Source organism: Mytilus edulis, chromosome 11 (genome assembly GCF_963676685.1).
Source record: "Mytilus edulis chromosome 11, xbMytEdul2.2, whole genome shotgun sequence".
Lineage (NCBI taxonomy): Eukaryota > Metazoa > Mollusca > Bivalvia > Mytilida > Mytilidae > Mytilus > Mytilus edulis.
The window spans coordinates 65883107-65907200 of NC_092354.1; the positions used below are offsets into that span (position 1 = coordinate 65883107).

Here is a 24094-nt window from a genome sequence, read left to right on the forward strand (position 1 = left end):
GGTACCTCATTTATAAAATTTAAGGAAAGATGAGTGGAATTACATCAGTTTAAAGATGTCTGATTGGAGATGAAAAATCTTTGTATTGTGCTACCTTAAGAATGTGTGCCAGTAATAGATGGAAATTTTCGTCCAAAAGAGTACTGGTGCAATGGTCAAGAGAAGAAAGGGAGAAAAGACTGTATGCTCATATTACATTCTGTGATTCTGACAAATTACAAATGGAAACGAGATACTATAAGGAACAGAATATGAATTGAAAATAAATGAACTTAAATACACACATATGGATATCGTCAATCTGGTAAACGACAAAAAAGAAGTACCAAGGTCAACATGTGAAAGATATTCAAACTTTAAAGAACAATTGATCAACCTTACTGATATTGCATCAAAGGCATTCAAAGGGGTTGAAGAGAAATTAAAAGAAAATGAAAAACAAACAGAGGGCAACAAGAATATGTGTTTTTTTGGGGGTGGGGTGGCGAAGGCTGGCACTATGTCTTTGGCTGCAGCTCATGCCCTCATAGACATGGTGAATTCCACTCCATGTCACACCTATACTTTTGTACCAGAAAAAACACTAAAATCTATATCACAAGACCATAAACTGCAGAAGAACAAGAAGAATTCCTGCCAAACAACAAAATGTATACAACAATATTAGAAAGGGGAAACCTATTTCCCAGAGATATGGACATTTGAATATATATTAAAACATTTTGTTATCAAAAATTGTTTCTACGACTTAATGCTAGTCATTTTCTTTTAAACTTTTGTTACCTTTGTATTTTAATTTGTATAAATGCCAAAGTATTTTATGAAGTATTTGTAATGTTTGCATGCATGTCCAAACAACATGCCTGTCTAATTAATAGTTTTTTTTAATACATTTTAATACTATTAAAAGGAAGAATATTAAAATATTTTTCTGCAGTCTACCTCGTGTTTTTTATTTTATATAGCTAGTATATGTCTAAACAAGTGACAACTGAATGACAGACAGAACCAGTCATTGGATCACCAATTATTAAGGTGATTCAAGGCTAAAACACAAATTCATATACCCAGAATTCATAATATACTTAAGTATATATACATGTGTATATAGGTTTTTAATTGATAGAAAATACTTACATCAAATATAAAGTTCGATGAGATACATTATGTATTTAGTCAACCAAAATTAATCATCGTCCTCTGGAAGTGAATCTTCTAAATTCAAAACAGCATATATTCATACGTACAAAACAGCATATATTGCATACGTACAAACAACAATACAGGTCAAAACAGCAAATGGTATCTAAAAAAATCGCGGTACGTTTTTTAATACTTTTATTTGATGTAAATACTGTATACTCCAAGTGAAATGAAACTAATTTTCAGACATTTTACTATCAAATTCATATTTATATATGGTGTAGTATGTATTGATATTAATATTTAAAATTTGGGAAGTTTTTCCCGAAAATTTTGACAAAAAGAAGAATTTTGGTAGAATCTGGTATTACCTTATACTTTAAAACATGCCTTTATAAAATTGTTTTAAAAGACCTGCCAAGTTATTTATGTTCAATAAATTATAGGTCAGGTTATTTATTTTCAAACTACCACATAACAAACCATTTATTTTTGTTATTTTCAAGGCTGAGTTATTTATTTTCAAAATCCTCCTGCCCCCCCCCCCCCTAGAATATCAAATGGTCGTCCCCTAAAGAGGTTTGTGAAGTAGTCACTGGAACAGTTGTAAGTTGCATACATAATTCTTCACCTTGAATGTGTACCCTGTTTCTGCGAAACATGAAGCCAACCTTTTGTCGACCAGGCATTCACCTATAACCCTGTTCAAGCTAAATACTTGTATACTTGCATTAAAAAATGCGTAACACGTTTAGAATGTGTAAGGCAATTGTGAATATTTCGGAATACCTCAATTACATGAATCGTTAACTAAAAAATATTTTATTTGATTCTGTCCAACGTAAAGTCATATAAGTGCGTAGCTTGCCATACTGAATATTTCAGCAACCATGAGTGTAAAACCGTCTTGCCATTAGTCATACTGAGGATATAAATACAGCAGCACATTAATGAATCGAAATTTTTGTAGGGTGACTCACCTATGCATCAAGTAGCAAGCCAAGGAAAATGTAACATGGTTAAAGCTTTGGCTAGTCTTGGTGCCAAGTTGTCAGCTATTAATAATGAGGTAGCAATGTTTTACTTAAACTTAACTATTTTACATTGAATTTCCCGTCTGTGTGTTTAGTGTAACAAATATCAATTGGTTGTAGTAATGACGATATTTGTTTTTGAAAGAAACGTGCAAAAGGACTCTACAGTTGTCTCAAGCATTTAAGCCTTTATTTGATACCAATTTACCCAAAACAATTTTGTGACAAAGTTACCACTATTCGTAGTAACTACATGCTTTGTTGTGACTTTTCGTATGTTAATTGCGACATGGGTCGATTTAGTGGTTCTATAATGGTCTATAAAAAGTAAAGATAGCATGTTCATTTGTTTTGTGTCGTAACATTCAAATATGCATCCATTTTCAATAACTGTTTCCTTATAAACATGCATAAGTTACAAGCAAAAGTGTGGTAGAGCTATATGTCTTATCTGAGGTATATTATTGTATATTTATTCTTTTCTCAAATAGTTATATGATAAAAACGCCGATGTCAAACATTTTCCCAAATGATACATGAGGGACCCTTTATGAGGATTGAGTAAGATTATTGTAGTAGAAAGTATACTATGTGTTCTATATGTTCAAACAAATATACGATATAAGTATTTACTGCATTTTTTTTCCAAACCAGTATTCCTAATTATACAGACACATCATAAGCGGCAATGTATAAAAATTAACTAAACATACATAGACTGAGCATCACGAACCCAAACAAACATAGGGTAAAATCAATATCGCACAGTAAGCTATATAAGGCTTCGAAATGAAAAATAAAAAACCATAAACGGACGGTCTGATTTATGAACGAAATAATGAACGAATAACTTATATGATATAAAATGTACACCAATAGACGACAATCATTGGTTTACATGCTCCTGACTTGGGACAGGCACTTACACTGTAAGGTGGGTCTAAAATAGTTTTTTGGCGCAAAACAATCCCTTGACCTGTGATTCTATTTTCATTTTTGCAGTTGTTACTAGTTGGATGATGTAACGGTATAAACGTATTTTCTTTATTATCTATAGGGGGATACTCCTCTACACCAAGCAGCCAGACATGGTAAATTAAATACTGTTGAACATTTAGTTCGATTGGGTGCAAACATTTCAGCAACAAATTATAAGGTAAGCATCCCTAGCTAGTATTGTGTTTCCTTTAAATTTCATATTTCAATAAACATTATTATGATAAATGTATACCTAAGTTTCAACCTCAAGTTACATCAATAGTTATGAATTCTTTCTATCATATAGAGTAATTTGTTTTTTTTTATAACATTTTAAAAGGGTTTGATAACATGGCTGATTAATTGAATATATTGTTCTTCATAATCATGATAATAGATCTAAACCCCACCTTTTTGTGCTAATGCGGCGTAAAGCAACCAACAATCAATCAATCAATCTAAACCCCACAATGTATGAAATAAAACATTCAGCAAAGAAAGATAAACGATCTTTGTTCAAATTACAATACAAAAGAAACAAAACATCATCAATTACAACCATCTTAAATTAACTAAGGTTTTTGTAATACAAACACAATCAAAAGATCAGCGAGATGACAGGTGTTTAAAAGTTCCCTGCGGCTATTGACAATTTTTCATAAATGAAATCCACTGATAATGAACAGATCAGAGATTTTTCTCCAGCTCTATCTTTTGTCTATCTTTTTTTGTCTAACTAATCAATTCATAATATTTAACTTTATGTATTTCATTTATTGATTGATTGATTTTTTTTTTGCTTAAATGTAGACGAATCTATATCTTTCTTTTATTTATTTGAGATGAATAAATGATATTACTTTTAAATACACATGTTTCATTAAAGAGTGAGACTAAGTTTGTTTTTTATTATTCTCTGTACCCACTACATTTTCAACCCCTTTCCAATATAAAGCTAACATTTTATCTTCTAGTGTAAACTATAGCAATTTTTTTTTCAAATTCAAGAAGGCTTATAGTTTTAAGTATTATACTAAATAAGAGAATAATAAAGTCTATGTTGTTGTTCTTTTGTATTTTTATTGATGAATTTGTTCTCTGACAAGTAATACAGACTAGTTTTCGTCTTTGACTAAATCTGCACTTGACATTTTGCAAATATGATGTTCTTTTTTAACAGTTCTTATAGTCATGTAAGTATAAAGGACAAGATATGATAACCTATTGCCATATTTTCTTTGAAATTAGAATAAATAATATCCAAGAAACATGGCTATTTCTAAAAAGTATATTGTCTCATCTTACAAAAAAACAATATAATTTTTCTTTTTTTTCCGTGTGTGAAAATGATTAAATACCCCTCTCATCTTTTGAAAAACGTAATTATGTGAAAACCAGAAGTGTTTGCGTCCGTTTGATCAATTCTTAACCCTGAGCGGACGCGAGTACCACAAAGATATTTCAATGTGTTGTTTGTTGTAAGGAAATAATGTACCGTTTTAAATATATTTGTAGTACTCACGTTCGCTAATGTTCAAAATTCAATTATGTCAACCAATGACCGGACCGAACTTGCATTTCCGAATCTGCTCAAGTATCTTTAGTCTTATTTTAACCCAGGTGATCTTGATTGAGTTACAAAACTTCAATGTCTGGAAGAAAAAACACTTGTTCATTCTTTATCATGTTCATGTTATTTTTGAAGTCAGGAAAAGTAAAGTAAATGTAAATGATGGGATTTTGCAACATTTTTTTAAAGTAACACTGTCATGGGTTGCGAACGAACAACCAGCAAACTGTACATTTAACAAAATTAAATGAATATAGAAATAAATTATAACCCTTTTTATCTGTGTATGTACGTAATTGAAATGCAATTGGAAATTTAAATCGATTTGACGTGGAAACAAAATTAGAACCGAGATTACCTCCCCTGCAAATGAATTTTAAAGGAAACTATTTGAAATACTTCTTTTTAGATAATTTTAAGATAAAAAAATCTAAACTGATTTTATAATTGATAAATATTTCAAATATATAACATGTTTTGAAGAAAAATGCTATAAGGTTTAAATATAATTTTGAAACTTTAATAAAGTATATGCAATTATTGTAAATCTAAAGATACATTGCATATGCATGCATCATTGAACTTAAACGAACATGAATGCGTTAACTCGTATATAAGCTGATCAGCGGTTACTTGCAAAGAGCTAACATTACAACATGATAGAAGTTTCAGTTTTTAAAAAAAAAATACTATCTTTTTTGCGACTATTTTATTCTATTTCATTTCTTTTCACTTTTTCTTTTTTTATAATCTTTTCTATAATAAAAAAAGAAGTGGCTATTTGTGACTTGATAATCTATAAAAGGATAATATAACAAATTTTTCTAAAAGAAATAAATTGTTCCTTTTTTTTCAATATTACATTTGTATTTTGTGTACCTTCTGAAGGGATGTAGAAAAGACATTTCTTTACTTATAAGAAGCACACAACGGACCTGTAAGATAATGAAGAACGAATAGGTTATGTGTCTTCTTGTTGTTGAGATGTACAAGTACCCGGCCATGTCCACCTATTTGTAGTATTTGTATGTTTATCCATTTGATGATCATGAGTTAAGCCTTTTTCAACTGATTTTTATAGTTCGTTCTTATGTTTTACCGTTACATAACTGTCCATTTTAGGGGATGGGATCCTGCTAACTCGTTTAACCACATTCTCTTAACATGTGCCTGTCCCAAGTCAGGAATCTGTAATTTAGCTGTTGTCGTTTGTTTATGTAGTACAAGAATTATAATGTAACATATTTGGTTTTTTTGTAATTTTTTGTGCATAGATTGTTTAAACTATTTTTTTGTGCCCACGTGGGAGAAAAAGGGCATGCATCCGTCCTCTGCTTTTTATGCCGCTGTTGTAGCTGAGTGGGTATTAAGTTGTACCCTTGTCCGTCTATATTTACGTCCGTCCGTCAGTCAGTCCGTCTGTACGTTCCAAAATTGGTTTCCGATCTCTAACTGTAGTTAAAATAGGAAAAAAATGCTAAATTTTTCGTTTCCGTTTTCTTACTTTAGTTTGTCTCTACCAAATGATATAAAACTTATACACATTGCTATTATTACCACACAACACATAAAGGGTTTGAATTTTGGTGGCGCCTCTTTTCCAGTTAAAAGGTTATGCCTCTTTACTAAAGGAAAAACTGCTGAATTTTTCGTTTCCGTTCTCTACTTTAATTTTCTTTAACCAATTACTATGAAACTTATACACAATGCTAATTACCACAAAACACAGACGAAGTATGAATTTGGTTGATTTCTTCTTCCATTCTAGGGTTATGCTCCTTTACAACTGAAAAAAACCCTGATTTGTTTTGTTTACGAAATCTAACTCAAGTTTGTCTCAACTAAATGTTATAAAATGTATATGCAATGATTATTACCACAAAACTCAGTTTAAGTTCAAATAATGGTAGCGTTACTTTTAAAGTTCTTGAGATATGTCTCTCTATAACTTTATATTATAGGTGGGCATCAGCTGTGTCCCTATGAACACATTCTGCATTTATAAGTTAAATTACTCAATCTAAGGACGAACACAATTTAAGGAAATTGATTGAAACCTTATAGACATGAAAAGCATTGAATCTGCCATCTAAGGAAATAAATGCAAACACATAATTTGTCCGGAGTAAATATATAACGTTTATAATGTTTTAAAAGCCTATCAATATCAATGAACATCGAAATGATTTTCCAATTTTAACTTTTAAATTCGCTTAACCCATTTTTTACAGTTTTCATAATTGATAAATGCAGTTGAATCTATTTTTTCCCTATTAATTTGTTTAGGGTAGTTCACCTTTACACCAAGCCGCAAGCTATGGAAAAGACAGCACTGTTGAAACTTTGGTTCGTTTAGGTGCCGATTTATCCGCTAGAAATGTTGAGGTTAGTTGATACTAGAATAGTTGTATAATCCTTATTGTGTCACATTGACGCTGGCTAAATGTGGATGTAAAGGCATGCATAGCATATGTGGCATTGTGGTCAACTACCTCGCCAAGAAACGTAGGCTATCTTTTTGAGTTGATACGATTTCCTCATGATTTTGATTTGTTAGTTTGTTTTTTCTTGTGTAACAACTGATAACCGTGAAGCATCGGCTAAAAGTTGTTCAAATTGAAGCTATAAATAAAACTAAATAGCACAAAGTTCTAAATATTGATAATAGTCTATTTGTTTATTTGTTCATTTATTCCTATGCAATTGAAAATAATAAAATTAAAATTTGGTCAAACCTTTCAAATGTTAACAAATAATAGACAATCTGCTATTAACTCATTATACAACAAGGATTACCATTTTTTGTGTCTTTTTTTTCTATACAAGACTCATCAGGGACGCACGAATGATAAAAATGAAAGTACAAAGATATTTCTCCCTGTCTTAACACATTATCTACGTTACCTCTTACCTCTTACTGTTTAATATTTATATAATTTTATCATTATAAAGTTTTGTGTTACAGGGTAAAACACCTTATGAATTAGCTGAAGATGGATATGTACGAAATAAGAACAACATGCATGCTTACACATTTCAAAAGATAGTTGATTTTCTTAAGGTATCACACATTTGCATGCATATTATCATATTCATATACTTATAGTTTATACATTTCAATGTTTACACGCACGTTTATTATCTTTACTTTTATTTTTTTCCAGATTACCTTGGGACATGTATAGAAAAATAAACAAAAGTTAATTTATGTCAATGTTAGAAACATACTTACAATTGTTAAGTTAAAAAACGTCAACGTTATGAACAGGCCACGCACTGTTTGGTTAATAAACTTCAACCTTATAAACTAACCAACACGTGTTAAGGATGTTCACTTGTCATGCTTTGGGTTTTGTCAGATTCTCGGATTCCTCTGCTTTTATGCATTTGAATGCCTTAAAAAAATTGCCCATTGACCCCATTATTAGCTCACCTGGCCCGAAGGGCCAAGTGAGCTTTTCTCATCACTTGGCGTCCGTCGTCGTTAACTTCTACAAAAATCTTCTCCTTTGATACTACTGGGCCAAATTGAACCAAACTTGACCACAACCATCATTGGGGTATCTAGTTAGAAAAATGTGTCCGGTGACCAGACCAACCAACCAAGATGGCCGCCACGGATAAAAATAGAACAAAGTGATAAAATGCAGTTTTTTGCTCATTTCTCAAAAACCAAAGCATTTAGAGCAAATTGACGGGGTTAAATTGTTAATCAGGTCATGATCTATCTGCCCTTAAATTTTCAGATGGATCGGACAACCGGTTGTTGGGTTGCTGCCCCTGAATTGGTAATTTTAAGGAAATTTTGCTGTTTTGGGTTATTATCTTGAATATTATTACAGATATGGATAAACTATAAACAGCAATTATGTACCGCAAAGTCGACATTACCAAAATGGTGAATTGACCCCCTAAGGAGTTATTTTCCTTTAGAGTCAATTTTTAACAATTTTCATAAAATTTGTAAATTTTTACTAATATTTTCAACTGAAACTACTGGGCCAAGTTCATTATAGATAGAGATAATTGTAAACAGCCAATGTTCAAAAAAGTAAGATGTACAAACACATCACCATCACTAAAAACACAATTTTGTCATGAATCCATCTGCTTCCTTTGTTTAATATTCACATAGACCAAGGTGAGCGACAAAGGCTCTTTAGAGCCTCTAGTTCTTTTTATAAATCTTTTAAATGTATAAATATAAGCCATCTGTAAACGTTTTATAAAATATTTGTTATTTTTTAATAGTTTTTGAAAACTGTAATTTGTCAATGATAAAGCTATGAAAAATCAAGAGAGAACATTTTCCCACAATAAATCTCGAAAACAAGCACATTGACCTATATTTTTCTTTTGCATTTTTTGATTCCTTTAGCAAACCCCTATAAATATATACTAGTGTTATGAAAAGCTTGTTATTTCGAAACTGAGTAGCGAACTTCCTTAAGGTGGTACCCAACACTTAAACTGAAATTAATTTGGCTCGTTTAATTTTCATAAAATTTTGACAAAGTATTTATTTTGACTCTTTGACAAAAAGTTAAAAAAAAATCAAAATATGTTAACCAACCGTCTTATCAGAAAAAATACACTGGTTATATAGCAGTTTGACAAACGTTTATTTTGATCATTGAGAAGCTTAATATTCCCTTTACAACACAACGTAATTAAAACGTTAAGCTGATTTTACAGAGTTATCTCCCTGTAGTGTTAGGTACCACCTTAAGTTAATTAACGTAAACGTTATAAACAGATCAAGGAATGTTAAGTTTATCAACGTTACTGTTATTACCATATTTACATATTAAAAAATATAACTTTCAATACCATGGCAAAACGCGATAGATACCAAAAGACAAATGACAGTATACAAAGCACGACGTATTAAAATTAAGACTGAGCAACACCAACACAACCAAGTTTTGATTGTTATTTAAAGACTTATATCACGTGCATTAATATCGAAAAACATAAATACGACTATTAAAATATACACGATCGTTGTCAGTCAATCAAATGAATTGCGGATTTTCGGAAAATATGTTCATGTCGCTTTTCAAAAAATAAACATATTTTGATTCTTCCAAAACAAAAACAAAATGCATGTTTTGAGCATTGCCTTTGATCATACCAACGATATGCATCTAGAAGGATTGATAAATTCTAGCAGTGAATTAATAACCTTATTGCCATAATCTACTTCGATATTTTGTAGGAAAACGCAGAAATATTAGGTAATTCTAGAGAAAATTCAAGTGTAGCAAGCAAGATACTAGAAATTAATAGTGATACATCTGAGTTACCAAAAGGAATACAGTCGGACAAGACAAAAGGTACGTTTTGCTATTTTGTAGTCTAATTTTTATTAAAATTATATGCAGTTCTGTTATTAAAACGAGAGAATAAACACACCAGTCATAGAATGAAGATTGTAAAATGTGTAGTAATGCACATTTAAGATAACTTATCAAATGGAATCATCTTGTTCATGATAAACATGTGTGGTTATAACATAATTTTATACGGTTAGTGAAATATATAGTGGATGACTATATCATGTATATATTGACAATAGCTAATGTTTAAACACTAGTATTATGTTTTGGGCTACTAAGTAGAACCTTTTTTTATGACTGCTGTAAAACGTTTATTTCGAAAGATCCGATACAAAATTTATGTTCGACACAAACCGTTTATATCCAACTAACTTGTTCTAAAGTTTTACTTTGGTTTAACCCGTTTTGTATCGATTTTTTTATTATTTTTTTTTAGAGATTTTCAATTTTAGCAATACTTATCGATTGCTAATTCAAAACATGGTACATGATACTTGTACATATATTACCCAGAACACGATAAATATTACACAGCATATATGTTTAAAACAGAGATTTTTTGACGGAATGTGCGAAAAAAAAGACATGATTTTATAAAAAAAAATGATTATCAATAAATCTCACTGTTACTGAATCTCAAATGCATCAGAATGATCAAAACGTAGTTTTGTTAATAAACATCATATGCGATTAGTTTTTGTTTTTTCAACGTCAAGAAATCTGAATAAAAGCTCATTAGAAAAAAAAAACACTTCATGCGTCAAAAAATGAACTTCATCAGAGAGATACAATGTAGAAAGTTGAAGCTGCAAAAAATTAAGCCAATTACATGAACATCCTATATACATCTTCACAAAACTAAAAAAACCCGCCTTATTTATGAGACGAGATAAGATACTACTTGTAATTATGAATAGTTATATATAATTACTTTGTCACCAATAACCTGAAATAAACAGAGTTTAATAAAGGCATGTTGAAGGCTGTACGTTGACCTGTAGTTGCTAATTTTAGTGTCATTTTGGTCTCTTTTGGGGAGTTGTCTCATTGGCAATCATACCACATCTTCTTTTTATATGTGTGGTAACACTGGTTTAATATTGTCTTTAAAAACAATATGAACATGCTGGTATCATAAATCATAAATCATCAAATTTCTAAATTGGGATAGTTTGTTTATTTTACATTATAACAAAAGCGGTTTACATGTAATAAACTAACAATTTGGATTTGGATTGAATAATAGCTTTGGTAAGTCAGGATACATGTTAGACTGAATTGTGTACCACTGAATCCTTTTAACAGCCTTGGTTTGTCAGAATACATTAAAGGCATTATTTGTGTCTCCCTCTCTCCCCCTCCCCAAAAGAAGATATTTAAGCCAGGATACATTGCCGTACTTGTTTGTAATTAACATCGAACAATTAAAATGATGATTAGTTGATCCAATACAAACCCATCCAAAAAGGTGTACTGCAATATAATTACATTGTATATGCTTGTAACACTTTTTTCTTCAGAGAATGATATTCAACTACCGTGGCTGGTTGATGCTGAAGAATTCAAACGAATGCTCTCACACGGGGAATATCTGTCTTACGACAATCTTTTGAGTCTAGGTATAATATTTCTTTAATAGAAACATAATAGAAATAAATTACATTTATATTATTAGTTGATCTCAATACGTACATATAGTATCATTACAATTCAAAAAATTCGAAATAACTCTAAAGTTGTCTTAATTAAATCATAAACGGCAGATATAAGGAGGATATTAATGAAAGGCCATTTTTGACGGCAGTTATTTACAAATCACTTAAACACTCAAACTATGCTTTCAATCTCTAGATTTGCCTTACATGAAAAGGTAATACGACGACTTTTGAAGTTTCATCCTTTATATAGTGGATACGGTCGAGTGTTCTAGTTAACTGGACATGAGGCTCGCGATTGGTGCTGTAGTGTATCAAATATGTGATTTCAAATCCTGTTTACTGACCTTTACTATAGATATTTCAACTGATCTGTAAGAAATCCATCTTCATGCCTTATATACCATTTACTGTATTTCGACGCTAGATTAAAACTGACGAGGAAAGGTAACACTCTGCCAACAAAAGCTTCGGATAAATTGCAGGCGTTTTGGTGTCACGATATCTAAGTAGCATGAGTTCGAATCCCGGCGAGGGAAAGAGCAAATTTATAGATCTAATATTGTGAGACTGATGTTTAGACTAATGATATATATAAATATATATCTAAATATAAAAACAATTCTCTAAATATCAGCACAACAATGCTAAATCCACAACTTTGCAGAAGCACATGTGTGTTCTTCTCTCACAGGGATTAGAACTCATGTTATTAGGATATCGAGAGAACACCAACCGACTGCACATGTGTCCACCGCTCTAGATAACCCGGCCACCAACATTGAACTAAATATTTCAGTTTTTGGAATTATATACATATACACGTCTAAACTTGTGACAACTTAATGGCAAAGATTTTTCATCTGATAGTTTATCTAGAATGATTTTATGATACAGATAATCATTACAATTCCTAACCTCGCATTTAAAACAAATTAATCATGAATGATAAATATAATTTGTTATATTTATACAATCGTTGGAGTGTTATTATTTTTCTTATTATTAGGTGGTCCCTGTAGGGCTGGAAAAAGTACTTTAGCAAGTGTGCTTATTGGCGAGGAAATTCCTCTTAAGTGGAATTCTACAGATGGACTTGTCATATATTTTGGAAGAAATGGCATTAATATTGAAAAAAAGGAAATGATCCCACTTAAAAAGGGTACGTCTGCTAAAATGCTATTCAGGACAAAGTTTATGTTTGTTTTTCAATTACAATCAAACAAATATTTACAATATTATGAAATAAAGTATACACTGATAGACAAGTGAAGCGAAAACAAAAATCTAACTCATCTCTTTTTTCTTAGTTAAGCTTCTTGATTTTTTAGCATTTTTTTGTATTCAAAATATTGACAAAATAAGCATCGAAATGTGATGGCATGGTCCAATTATAAATAAAAAAAAAACAGTTATCTTTCTGAGGGTATCGATGGTCATGTGCTATAAGTAGTTAATGTTCTGTTTCACAAGCCGAATTACATTAAGGAATGAGTTGCAGGAGTAATCCAATCTAATCTGATAGCCATGAAATGGCACACTGGTTCTGAGAAAGGCGTTAAACATAAATCAATCAACTAGCTGTTTTTATGAACAAGAAAAACATATGTATATATATAGGGTTGCACTTTGTAAATACAGCTGTTTCTCAAAACACGCCTCTTTTGGGGAGATCTTGAATATTCATAGACAATTGATTTTGTTTACATACCGGTTCACAGTTATGCTCTCTGTGTTCCATCTCATAGAGACATAACTTGGGAATGTTACCAGTAAATTAACATGTGCATATTGCTTACATAGAAATCTGTGGTAACCTTTCATTCGAGGTAGGGGTAGTTAAGAAAATTAGTGTTAGTTTAAACTATGAGAAGTTCAGGGCATATAACGTTGAAAATATGGCCCACAGCCCTATATTTTGACCTTTGAAAAAAATTGTGGTTTATATGAACTTTCAATTCTAGGATAAGATTTTTTTCAAAACTTCATAGTGTAACGTGTAACCGGACGATCAATGGATCCGTATCTGAATAAATCAGGATTTCAAATGTTCAACTCAATTTTTCACTACAACCAGTTGTCCTATTCGAAACAATTAACACATCCTTAAATTGATTCACAACAAAAACTATATACACAGCACAATGCACATGAATCAAAATGCAAGGTGAAGTAACTCATTCACAATGCATAAACACACTGCCTTATTACAGAATATATACACACAATGTCACTTTGCAATCACTATGCAACATGTATCAGACCGATTTATTCACAATGTCACTAATATATAACTATGCAACATGCATACAGCCCTTTATTACACCATGTCACCAACAGATTACTTTGCAACATGCATCAACAAGTAAGTATCACATAAAACGTATGAACACAAAATCACATATATACAACTTCTATTTACAACGTCCACCAATATTTAATATCACCTTGTTAATCTGCAACTAATCACAATAACACAATGACACATTTACACATGCACAAATCCTTCAATTCACAAGGAATATACATATAAACACAGCTGAACTCACGCACTAACTATCTCCTTGAGTTCACACACAATGAATATTATCCAACTGGTAAGGTTTAACACAGTGCACTTTCACGAATACACTTCCACAATATTACAACTTGCAACACCAGCAAGTAAACACCTTGTATTCTCATTAATACAAATCACTTATATATATCAGATTCACTTTATACATTGTATCACAATCACTATTGCAACATCCACATATAAATCCGAACACTATTTATATATCCTTTGGAATCACTTAATTCACTCTACTTACCAGTTGGAATATTTAATCCTGATGTTATCACTTCAACGGTCCACATAAAACTGACAAAGTTTTTCTGTCTTGAGCTGGCTTATATACTACCATATGGAACGGTCCATTATACGTGAAGGGGTGAAAATCAAGACTATACCAATTTTAGGGGTGTTTTTAGTAATAGATGGTGCTCCAACTATGGAGAAACTTATATATATATATAGAAACACAATTAACAGGGAAAGACAACTGGTGTTTCACCTAAAAATAAATAAACTATGACCAAACCAAATTTGTTACACTACTCACGCCTCAAAAATCATGCGTCCTCGCATGACTCCTTGAATACATCTGACATGCTGATAAAACATCTATCAAATTGGTCATTTTTCATACCCAAACTCTTACCATAGCGCAGTCACTATTTCCATTGGACATATCTTCTGACCACAACGTCAGGCTACCCTTTTGTCCATCAGGTCTTAACTGATGACATCACAAGGCACAACCCGTAGAAACAAAGTCTACATATGTCCTAATTCCTGTCAGCCATATCAAACATATTGAACTTTCTTCTTATGAACAAACACTATTCACAGTATATTTCTCCTTTTGTTCCAATAAAACTGTTTAAAACTTCCCACTTCAAAATATCTGTTTCCAACATAAACCTTTTCCTCATTAACGTCTGTAATTTTGAGCGTCACTGACAAAGAATAAAGTACGAAGGTCCCTAACAAATTTTGCCTCTGCAGCGGCCCCAATGAGCCTACTCTTAACGAAATCTGCAGGAGGGGTCTTTTACATGCACAGGGCGTGACATGTTCCTGTACATGGGGCCTCGGATTTAACGTCTCCATCCGACGGACTCAAATTTAACTCTATGTACACTATATACACTACAAAACTGTCTATATACACATATACAGTGATCCTTTACCCCAAAATGGTTCCTCTTTTCAGGCTCATGACTACCTCTTCCAAACACTACAGTATCTCTTATTAATTCAACACCATCTTTAATTCCTGAATCATTTTCGTTTTGTAAAGAATAAGAGGCTGAAATTGCATAAAACAGTGTCTAAAACAACATTCCAATTTTTCAATTTCACTTGATAAAAGTCCAATTTCAAAATCAAACAGATTTTCTACCATTTTAATTTCAACTGTCAGTCTGACTTAATGTTCCTTTTTACTTTAAATTTGTTTACCATACTTTGGCTACAAACGCAACACACAAATAACTTTGAAATATTACAACAACTTTCAATCATATACGAATTTACAGAAACAAACACATGAAATCCCACCGCTTGCCACCAAATATGTAACGTGTAACCGGACGATCAATGGATCCGTATCTGAATAAATCAGGATTTCAAGTGTTCAGCTCAATTTTTCACCACAACCAGTTGTCCTATTCAAAACAATTAACACATCCTTAAATTGATTCACAACAAAAACTATATACACAGCACAATGCACATGAATCAAAATGCAAGGTGAAGTAACTCATTCACAATGCATAAACACACTGCCTTATTACAGAATATATACACACAATGTCACTTTGCAATCACTATGCAACATGTATCAGACCGATGTATTCACAATGTCACTAATATATAACTATGCAACATGCATACAGCCCTTTATTACACCATGTCACCAACAGATTACTTTGCAACATGCATCAACAAGTAAGTATCACATAAAACGTATGAACACAAAATCACATATATACAACTTCTATTTACAACGTCCACCAATATTTAATATCACCTTGTTAATCTGCAACTAATCACAATAACACAATGACACATTTACACATGCACAAATCCTTCAATTCACAAGGAATATACATATAAACACAGCTGAACTCACGCACTAACTATCTCCTTGAGTTCACACACAATGAATATTATCCAACTGGTAAGGTTTAACACAGTGCACTTTCACGAATACACTTCCACAACATTACAACTTGCAACACCAGCAAGTAAACACCTTGTATTCTCATTAATACAAATCACTTATATATATCAGATTCACTTTATACATTGTATCACAATCACTATTGCAACATCCACATATAAATCCGAACACTATTTATATATCCTTTGGAATCACTTAATTCACTCTACTTACCAGTTGGAATATTTAATCCTGATGTTATCACTTCAACGGTCCACATAAAACTGACAAAGTTTCTCTGTCTTGAGCTGGCTTATATACTACCATATGGAACGGTCCATTATACGTGAAGGGGTGAAAAGCAAGACTATACCAATTTTAGGGGTGTTTTTAGTAATAGATGGTGCTCCAACTATGGAGAAACTTATATATATATAGAAACACAATTAACAGGGAAAGACAACTGGTGTTTCACCTAAAAATAAATAAACTATGACCAAACCAAATTTGTTACAATAGTAAAAGGGGTACAGTTTTAGCCGTAAAAGGAGTTCCTATGGTAAATTGCATTGTCAATATTTACTGAAATGCAACCTATAAGCCTTTTTACCGGATTTGTAATAACATAAGCAACACGACTTGTGTCACATGTGGATCAGGATCTGCTTACCCTTCTGGAGCACCTGATATCACCCCCAGTTTTTTGTTGGGTTCGTGTTGCGTAGTCTTTAGTTTTCTATATTGTGTCTTCTGTGCTATTATTTGTCTGTTTGTCTTTTTTTAGCAATGGCGTTGTCAGTTTATTTTTAATGAGTTTGACTGTCCCTATAAAATCTTTCGCCCCTCTTTTAAATACATTATGGCAAAAGTTATGGATATTTCTCAAGCAGTCTTCTATGTTAAAATACTTTAGAGATATTTAGAATTCATTTAAGGTATTTTTCCTAGTTTCTCTTGCTGTTATAAATGAAAAAGCCACGATACGAGTTATCGACGCGTGACATATGCATAAATAAAACTAAATATTACCATAAAATCACAAACAAAATATAATTATCTATTTAAGCCAATCATATATTTTCTGTGTTGACTTTGTGTTGTCTTTACGATGAAGATCAAGGTCTGCTGTAAGCTATATCGGTAGAGTGGTCTTGCTATAGTAAAAAACGCATTTGACTGTCCGGTCGAACAACTGATGTTCTTAAACCCTGCTGACTGCCAAATACACATATAACTAGATGAAACAAAATGGATCTTATAAATAATTTATTACCAAACAGAAAACATTTAACCTGTGAAAAAGATTGTATACCGCAAACATGAGGTGCAAATATTGATACATCATATCTGGATTTTGACAACTAATGCCTCTTCAGTGATATTAGGAATTGAAATGGTATTTGGAAAGCCATATAATGAACCTCAATTTAGCATTGACTCTTGAGATTTGAAAGAGTCGAAATAGGATATAATACGTAAATATCGTTGACTTTTTATCTAGACATATATTATATACATATTACCATTATTACTGGTATTTGATATTGATGCTAACTTGTTGATGTTGTGGTTGCCTGGCGAACAAACACACCGTAACTCTTCCTTTCAAGTTCAGTTGAATGTATGCATTGTCTTCACAACGAAACACCAACATATGTTTGTTTAAAACAGAAACCTAAACAAGTTCGCGCGGTTTATCAGTTTCAAATGATTGGAATACAAATATAACGCTTCATATTTTAAAACGAATGTCTTTGGATCGTAGAATTAGCTAATAAATATGTATTCTAATGTAAATTTGTAATGATAGTTTGCAATATGTTGCTCACGAAAATGAATTACAAGCAAAAACTATCATTGACAAAATGATTAAATGTTGCTTTCTAAGAGTGCACTTGCTTTTGATTTATACAGGGATAGGGCATGAATAATTTAACTATCAATATTATCAATAGTTAATGCAAAGTAGGACAACAGGGAAATGTGCACTGCAGTCCAAAAAGAAATGTGTGTTTGATTGTTATAATGTTCTTTAACATAGAGACAATGACATTGAATTTTGGCACTCTCAACTTAGCTTGGAATTTAATTTTGCATTGGTATATACTGCAGCACTAAATGGATGCCAAACGTATGCAAGACATTCACTACTGATCAGAAGAAGACCAATTTGAATAAATTTCTGTATCTTTGCCCATCTGTGTTATTTCAAGATCGAAGATTTCATTTAACATCCACTCCTCCGTCTATGATCTACATTTCAAGAGAAGGATAGCTGGTCTTATGGACGAACAACATCAAATGCAGTGCTACTTAGATTTTTCATATTTTTAAATCACATCTTTGAAAAGAATATTATTTATACACATAATGAATTATCAAAGTTTCTTTACCAATCGTAACTTCTTTTTGTAAAAATGTTAAAATATGTATAAGTATACCTCTCTTTAAATGCAAATATACCTGATTTATTAAAATATTATAGGTGAACGGGGCCATGAAGTGTTTTCTAAAATTCTGCGAGGTAAACCAAACTTTCGTAAAATGTCTGAAAATGACACTAAAGGGCAAACATCAACTCTAAACAAGTCAGGTCAATCTGTTCGGAGAAATGTATTAGCATCTGCATTACCAGCCAAACATACAGAGGAAGTTAAAAACAACACCAAATTCTCAAGAGGTAAAAAGGCAAGTTTTTCTAAAACTAAATCTTGTCCTGAACTTTTGAAACCGCAAATTCTAAACGCAGACAAACCAACAGTTACAACTGTTATACAGTCATTAGAATTCCAGGAGCTGCAACTGCAATCTGGTATTTTAGAAGAAGTGAGAAATGGAGAATACAAAATAGGATTGGCACCTTCAGACCTGATCGATTTTGGTGGACAAAAATCATATGATATGACACATCAACTTTTCATACAACATAGAGGATCTTTTTTATTGATGTTTGATGGTAGATTTGGTCTGCATAATCAACTACTTGAATATCCGGAAGGAGTAACTGCTGCTGGTAAGTATCTTTACCGTCTAAATAACAAATTTATCGTCATCGAAAAAGTAAAATCACATAAATACTGAACTCCGATGAAAATACAAAACGGAAGGTCCTTATAATTAAATAGCAAAATAAAAAGCTCTCAAACACATCACATGGATGGATAACAACTGTCCTATTTTTGACTTGGTACAGGCATTTTCGTAGGTAGAAACGATATATAAATATATATATATAAACGATTATTTATATGACAATTGATTATGTTTCCAAACTGAAAATAGACTTGTATTTCTTTGATCTTTCTCTTTCATTGCGTTTGCAGTAAACGCAATTCAATGTATATAACTTGGACGAACTTTTAATTTAACAATGGAATAATCCAATTACTATTAAACTATTCAAGCTTCCTGTAATTTTACTGTATTGAAATATGTTACATATTCAGGTTGTATTCCATACTTAAATCTTAAATAGAAACTAGAATATTATATACACTTTAGTGGTAAGCTTATAAATAGTTATGGAATCACCAAAAAGAGGTATTTTGTACAATTAACTTCGATATGTTAGTTTGTGTGACTTACTTATTGGTGTATTTTAATGGAATACCATACGGTATGATAGAGTGTCGTACAGTTTAACACCAAATTTACTTTGTTTTATTCTTTCTTTTCTCCTTTAGTGCTTGCGATTCCCTTAGTTTTTGTTATTTGCCTTAATTTGTATATTTTTAATAGATTAGAAATGTAAACATCGGTAACCTATAACGGTGTCTCTAACTTTGTTTAAGATTGAATTTGCTTCAATATTTCAGTATTGATTTGTTACTCAAATTTAACCTCCAAAAAATTGCTTGCTTACCAGTGTTAACAAAAATACACTTGAAGTCGCTCGATATCGATACATTATAATATATTTTGTTTCAGATATACTTAAACACTGGGTTGATTCAGTATTGACCTACATTGAAGATACTGAAGACATAATGCCAATGATTATGTTTGCTGCAACTCATAGGGACCAATGCAAGGTAGATTACCGAATTCCACTTATGTTAATCAGTATATTAGCAACACGACATGTGTCACATATGGAAGGGGATATGTGTATTATTTCGAAGAACCTTATCTCAACCCCAGTTTCGCATATCTGTAATTTTCAATGCTGTGTTTTGTCAGTTTGTTTTCGGCTTATGCGTTTAAATATCCCTCAGATATCTTTCTCTATCGCTAATAATTTCAAATTTGTTGTGCAGTTTAAACCACATTTTTATCATGTATATGTCAAATTTGTTCTACTCCGACAATGAGTCAACACATTTAAATGTCTCATATGTTTTCTGTTCTTTTTAAGAAGTTTTTAAAATAACATCTTCACATCTTTGCTGTGATGGATGCACAAAATTCAGGACTGGTAATTCATACGCAGATGTACATTGAAAATCTTATTAATCGTTAATGCTTATTTCGAATAGTCCAAAACGTAAAATGTGTTAACGTATTTAACATTAATTTTCATTAATTTATATAGTTTACAAAGGGTTAGCGATAATCCTGCTAATCAATGGTCGTGGCCGTTGAAACGGCAAAACTCAGATATTTTAAATATACTCACCATTCACGGTGACGTAGCAATACAACATAAACACACAATGTACGAATTATTGCAAAATGATTTACTTTTGATACATTCCAATAACCCATACCCTCTCCCCACAAAAAAGACAAACCCAAAAAACATGACACGTACTCAAAATTACTGACAGTTATTTTAAAGTCAATAAAAACAAATAAAACATCGTGCATATAAGACTTCAATATAAATCAGTTCAAAAATGTAATGGATTCGTTAAGACATTATTAACAGTCAGAGCAAAACATGACTTTATGCAAGTAAGGGTATTGTTTTAATTTACTGATAAAACAAATCAGTATTATAAGCAACCGAAACAGTATTGAAAGATCTTATTGCAGTGCTGAATTGTTAACCTTTCAAAATAAGTTGATCTGTAGAATCGTTTATCTGAATCGTAGCTAAATCGTTAGGCACAGTGAACAACATTCTATTTAACATATGTTTCCTATAGTACAAACAAAGTTCCATATCAAATCTTTAATTTGAATCCATGGACGAATTGAGTAAAGACATGGGCATTACAAACGAGTTGTGATTTATCAAAACCAAAAGACAGTGCCAAAGGAACACCACCGTTCATGCATAAAAGGACGACTAACTTTATTGATACGAAAAATTTCCCCTTTGATAGTAGATTTGTGTGTAGAATTTCCAGTGTAAACATGAAATTTCTTTTTTTAGAAAAATGACAGCTAGAGTTTACCTAGTTATACAAACAGGCTTAATTTCACCATTTTCAGCCTACATTAGGAAATGCCTGTACCAAATCAGGAAAATGACAATTGTGTGAATTTTCCATTGTGTCATTTACATGTACTACTCTTTTTTGTTTAGGAAACCATTGACAACTGAAATAACTTACATCATAACTGTGACATTTTTTCTTCTCAGAAACGAGTTTTATATTAAGGGTTAACACTCACTGAAAATCATTTTAAAGGATTATTGGTCATTTGTTATCATCGTACTACTAATATATGCCACGCATATGTTTTTTATTCACGATTTACGGTATCTTATGAATAAACGGTACAAAATGTTCTTCTAATAGTTAACTAACAACCTCTTATTTGTTAACATATGCTATGACACAGACTTATCGTATATGTTGGTCGTGCTAATGTTGATTCCAATATGACTTGTTTCATATACTCTTGTAGTATCCGGAGGGTTAGTTTTAGGTCATCAGACAGACCATCTAGAAATGTCCGAAGCACTTCCCAGAAACCATCCTCTTCCGGTTGAATACAATGGCTAATACAGACGACTATTCTGACTAGAAGAGCAATCGACCGTTCCTGACTGCAGGAACGACCATCCAAGGTATATATCGGTCTTGAGTAAAACTCGGGATCACAACATTGGCGCTGCGAGCAATCAGCGGGCAGTGTAACGTCTTTAAGGCACATTTTTTTTATGTTTTTGCCGTGCCGGTTGTGGACGGCAAAAACAGTAAGACAGAAGGGGAAAGGTGATTTGGTTTATTCCAGCGAGGGAATAAGTCATTTCAGGCACTCGTGGAGTATTTTGGAGGAATACGTCACGGTTGTTGAGGAGAAAAGATTGTCCAAGTAGACGTCAGATTACCTTGCTGACACTGAAGGGACAGCTGGGTACCAGCCGTCTTGTTATTGTTTTGTTTACTTCTGTTAATCGCAAACCAGAAGGACGGGTTAGCAGACGTTGTGTTATTGTTTTGATTACTTCTGTTAACCGCAGTCCAGAAGGAAGGGTTACCAGTCGTTGTGTTATTGTTTTGTTTACTTCTTTTAACCGCAGACCAAAAGGACGGGTTACCCGAAGCAGAAGTATTTGTGTTATTAAATAAACTAATTGTGGGATTAAGTGTGATGTTTGTTGTTGTTTATTCTTTGAAAAACTGGGGAGCAAATAATGGACATTAGGGAGAGCAAGGGCTCTGTGATTGAGTGAGACTTGGCCACAATCTCCCAACTTCGAGTAAGAATGAGCCTCTTATCCAGGCTGGACTTCAGCCCAAATGGAGGTGGCCAATATATTGGACCACCACCTCATTCCAAGGCAGGCATGGTAAGATGATTAACAGGGGACACATTGCCCCACAGGTCACACCATCCCGAGTACAAGGCCAATCCGCATTTAGGCAAGAAGCATGGCACCAGGGGCACAGTCCCGGGCCCTTGGAAGGGTCAGCCAGATGGACTCTGTCTTCCTTGAATATAGTCCATATCCCGGGGATGCTAATGCTAGACCTGATCCTACTGGGTATTGAAATGGGGGCTACAGGGAACAGTTGCAGAAAAAAGAGTGGAGTCACCATGATATTGGTGATCCAAACCAAGGTAGTCCCCCTCACCACATGTACAGGGGTAGTATTGGGAACAAGCCGTATTGGCCAGATAAAGACCGTGCGTGTGACAAACTTACCCCGAACTATTGGGGCACACCTTCACACTCTATGGGTCATGCATGCAACTATGCAGGTTAGTGGTCAGCACCCTGTACCCAACTAGCTTACACTGGTGGGGGACAGTATGAGATGGCCTGCAGTAAGTATGGCAAGAGGCAAGACAATAGGGGTGCTGACACAAGGCAGACCCCATCTCATGACTATGGGGATGGACAACCCAAGAACCAGTATAATCAAGAGTATACAGCGGTGCCCCCACAAGGGGTCACCGCAGGGGTGAGATATGGACAACAGGCCTACCCAGTACCATATATTGAGGATAGTATAACACAAGGGGACCTGACAACATAGGTGGGGCACTAGAAACTGTAGGTGGCGTCTCTGAAGTTATCAATGCCCCAAAAAATATTAAGTATGACGGGAAGGGCAACTGGCAGGCCTTTTTCACATTTGCAAGGTACGCAGAGGTTTGTGAATGGGGTCCTCAGGAATGCAAGGACCAACTTTGCTGGTGTCTTGGGGGAAAAGCCAGTGAATATCATGCCCTCATTACAGAAAGAGACAGGGAGGTCCGTAATAGGGAGCTTGTGGAGAAGCTACACAAGTGTTTCGGTTTCAAGGCGCTCCCTGAGACTGCCCAG

At 32.9% G+C, this 24094-nt stretch overlaps 1 protein-coding gene across 1 annotated transcript; it reads left to right on the forward strand.

Annotated features, from left to right (window-relative positions):
* Positions 1 to 286: 286 nt before the first annotated feature.
* Positions 287 to 22322, forward strand: LOC139494494 (uncharacterized). Its single transcript, XM_071282654.1, has 10 exons — positions 287 to 535; positions 2114 to 2212; positions 3235 to 3333; positions 7012 to 7110; positions 7691 to 7786; positions 9944 to 10061; positions 11585 to 11683; positions 12729 to 12881; positions 18914 to 19441; positions 22225 to 22322. Exons 1-10 carry the CDS (start codon positions 287 to 289, stop codon positions 22320 to 22322), a joined length of 1638 nt encoding a protein of 545 aa, XP_071138755.1.
* Positions 22323 to 24094: the final 1772 nt, after the last annotated feature.

Coding starts and splice junctions, on each gene's coding strand:
- LOC139494494 (XM_071282654.1), top strand. CDS start 287: ATGGATATCGTCAATCTGGTAAACGACAAAAAAGAAGTACCAAGGTCA. Junction 3,334..7,011: donor TTTCAGCAACAAATTATAAG/GTAAGCATCCCT, acceptor TAATTTGTTTAG/GGTAGTTCACCTTTACACCA. Junction 10,062..11,584: donor ACAGTCGGACAAGACAAAAG/GTACGTTTTGCT, acceptor TTTTTTCTTCAG/AGAATGATATTCAACTACCG.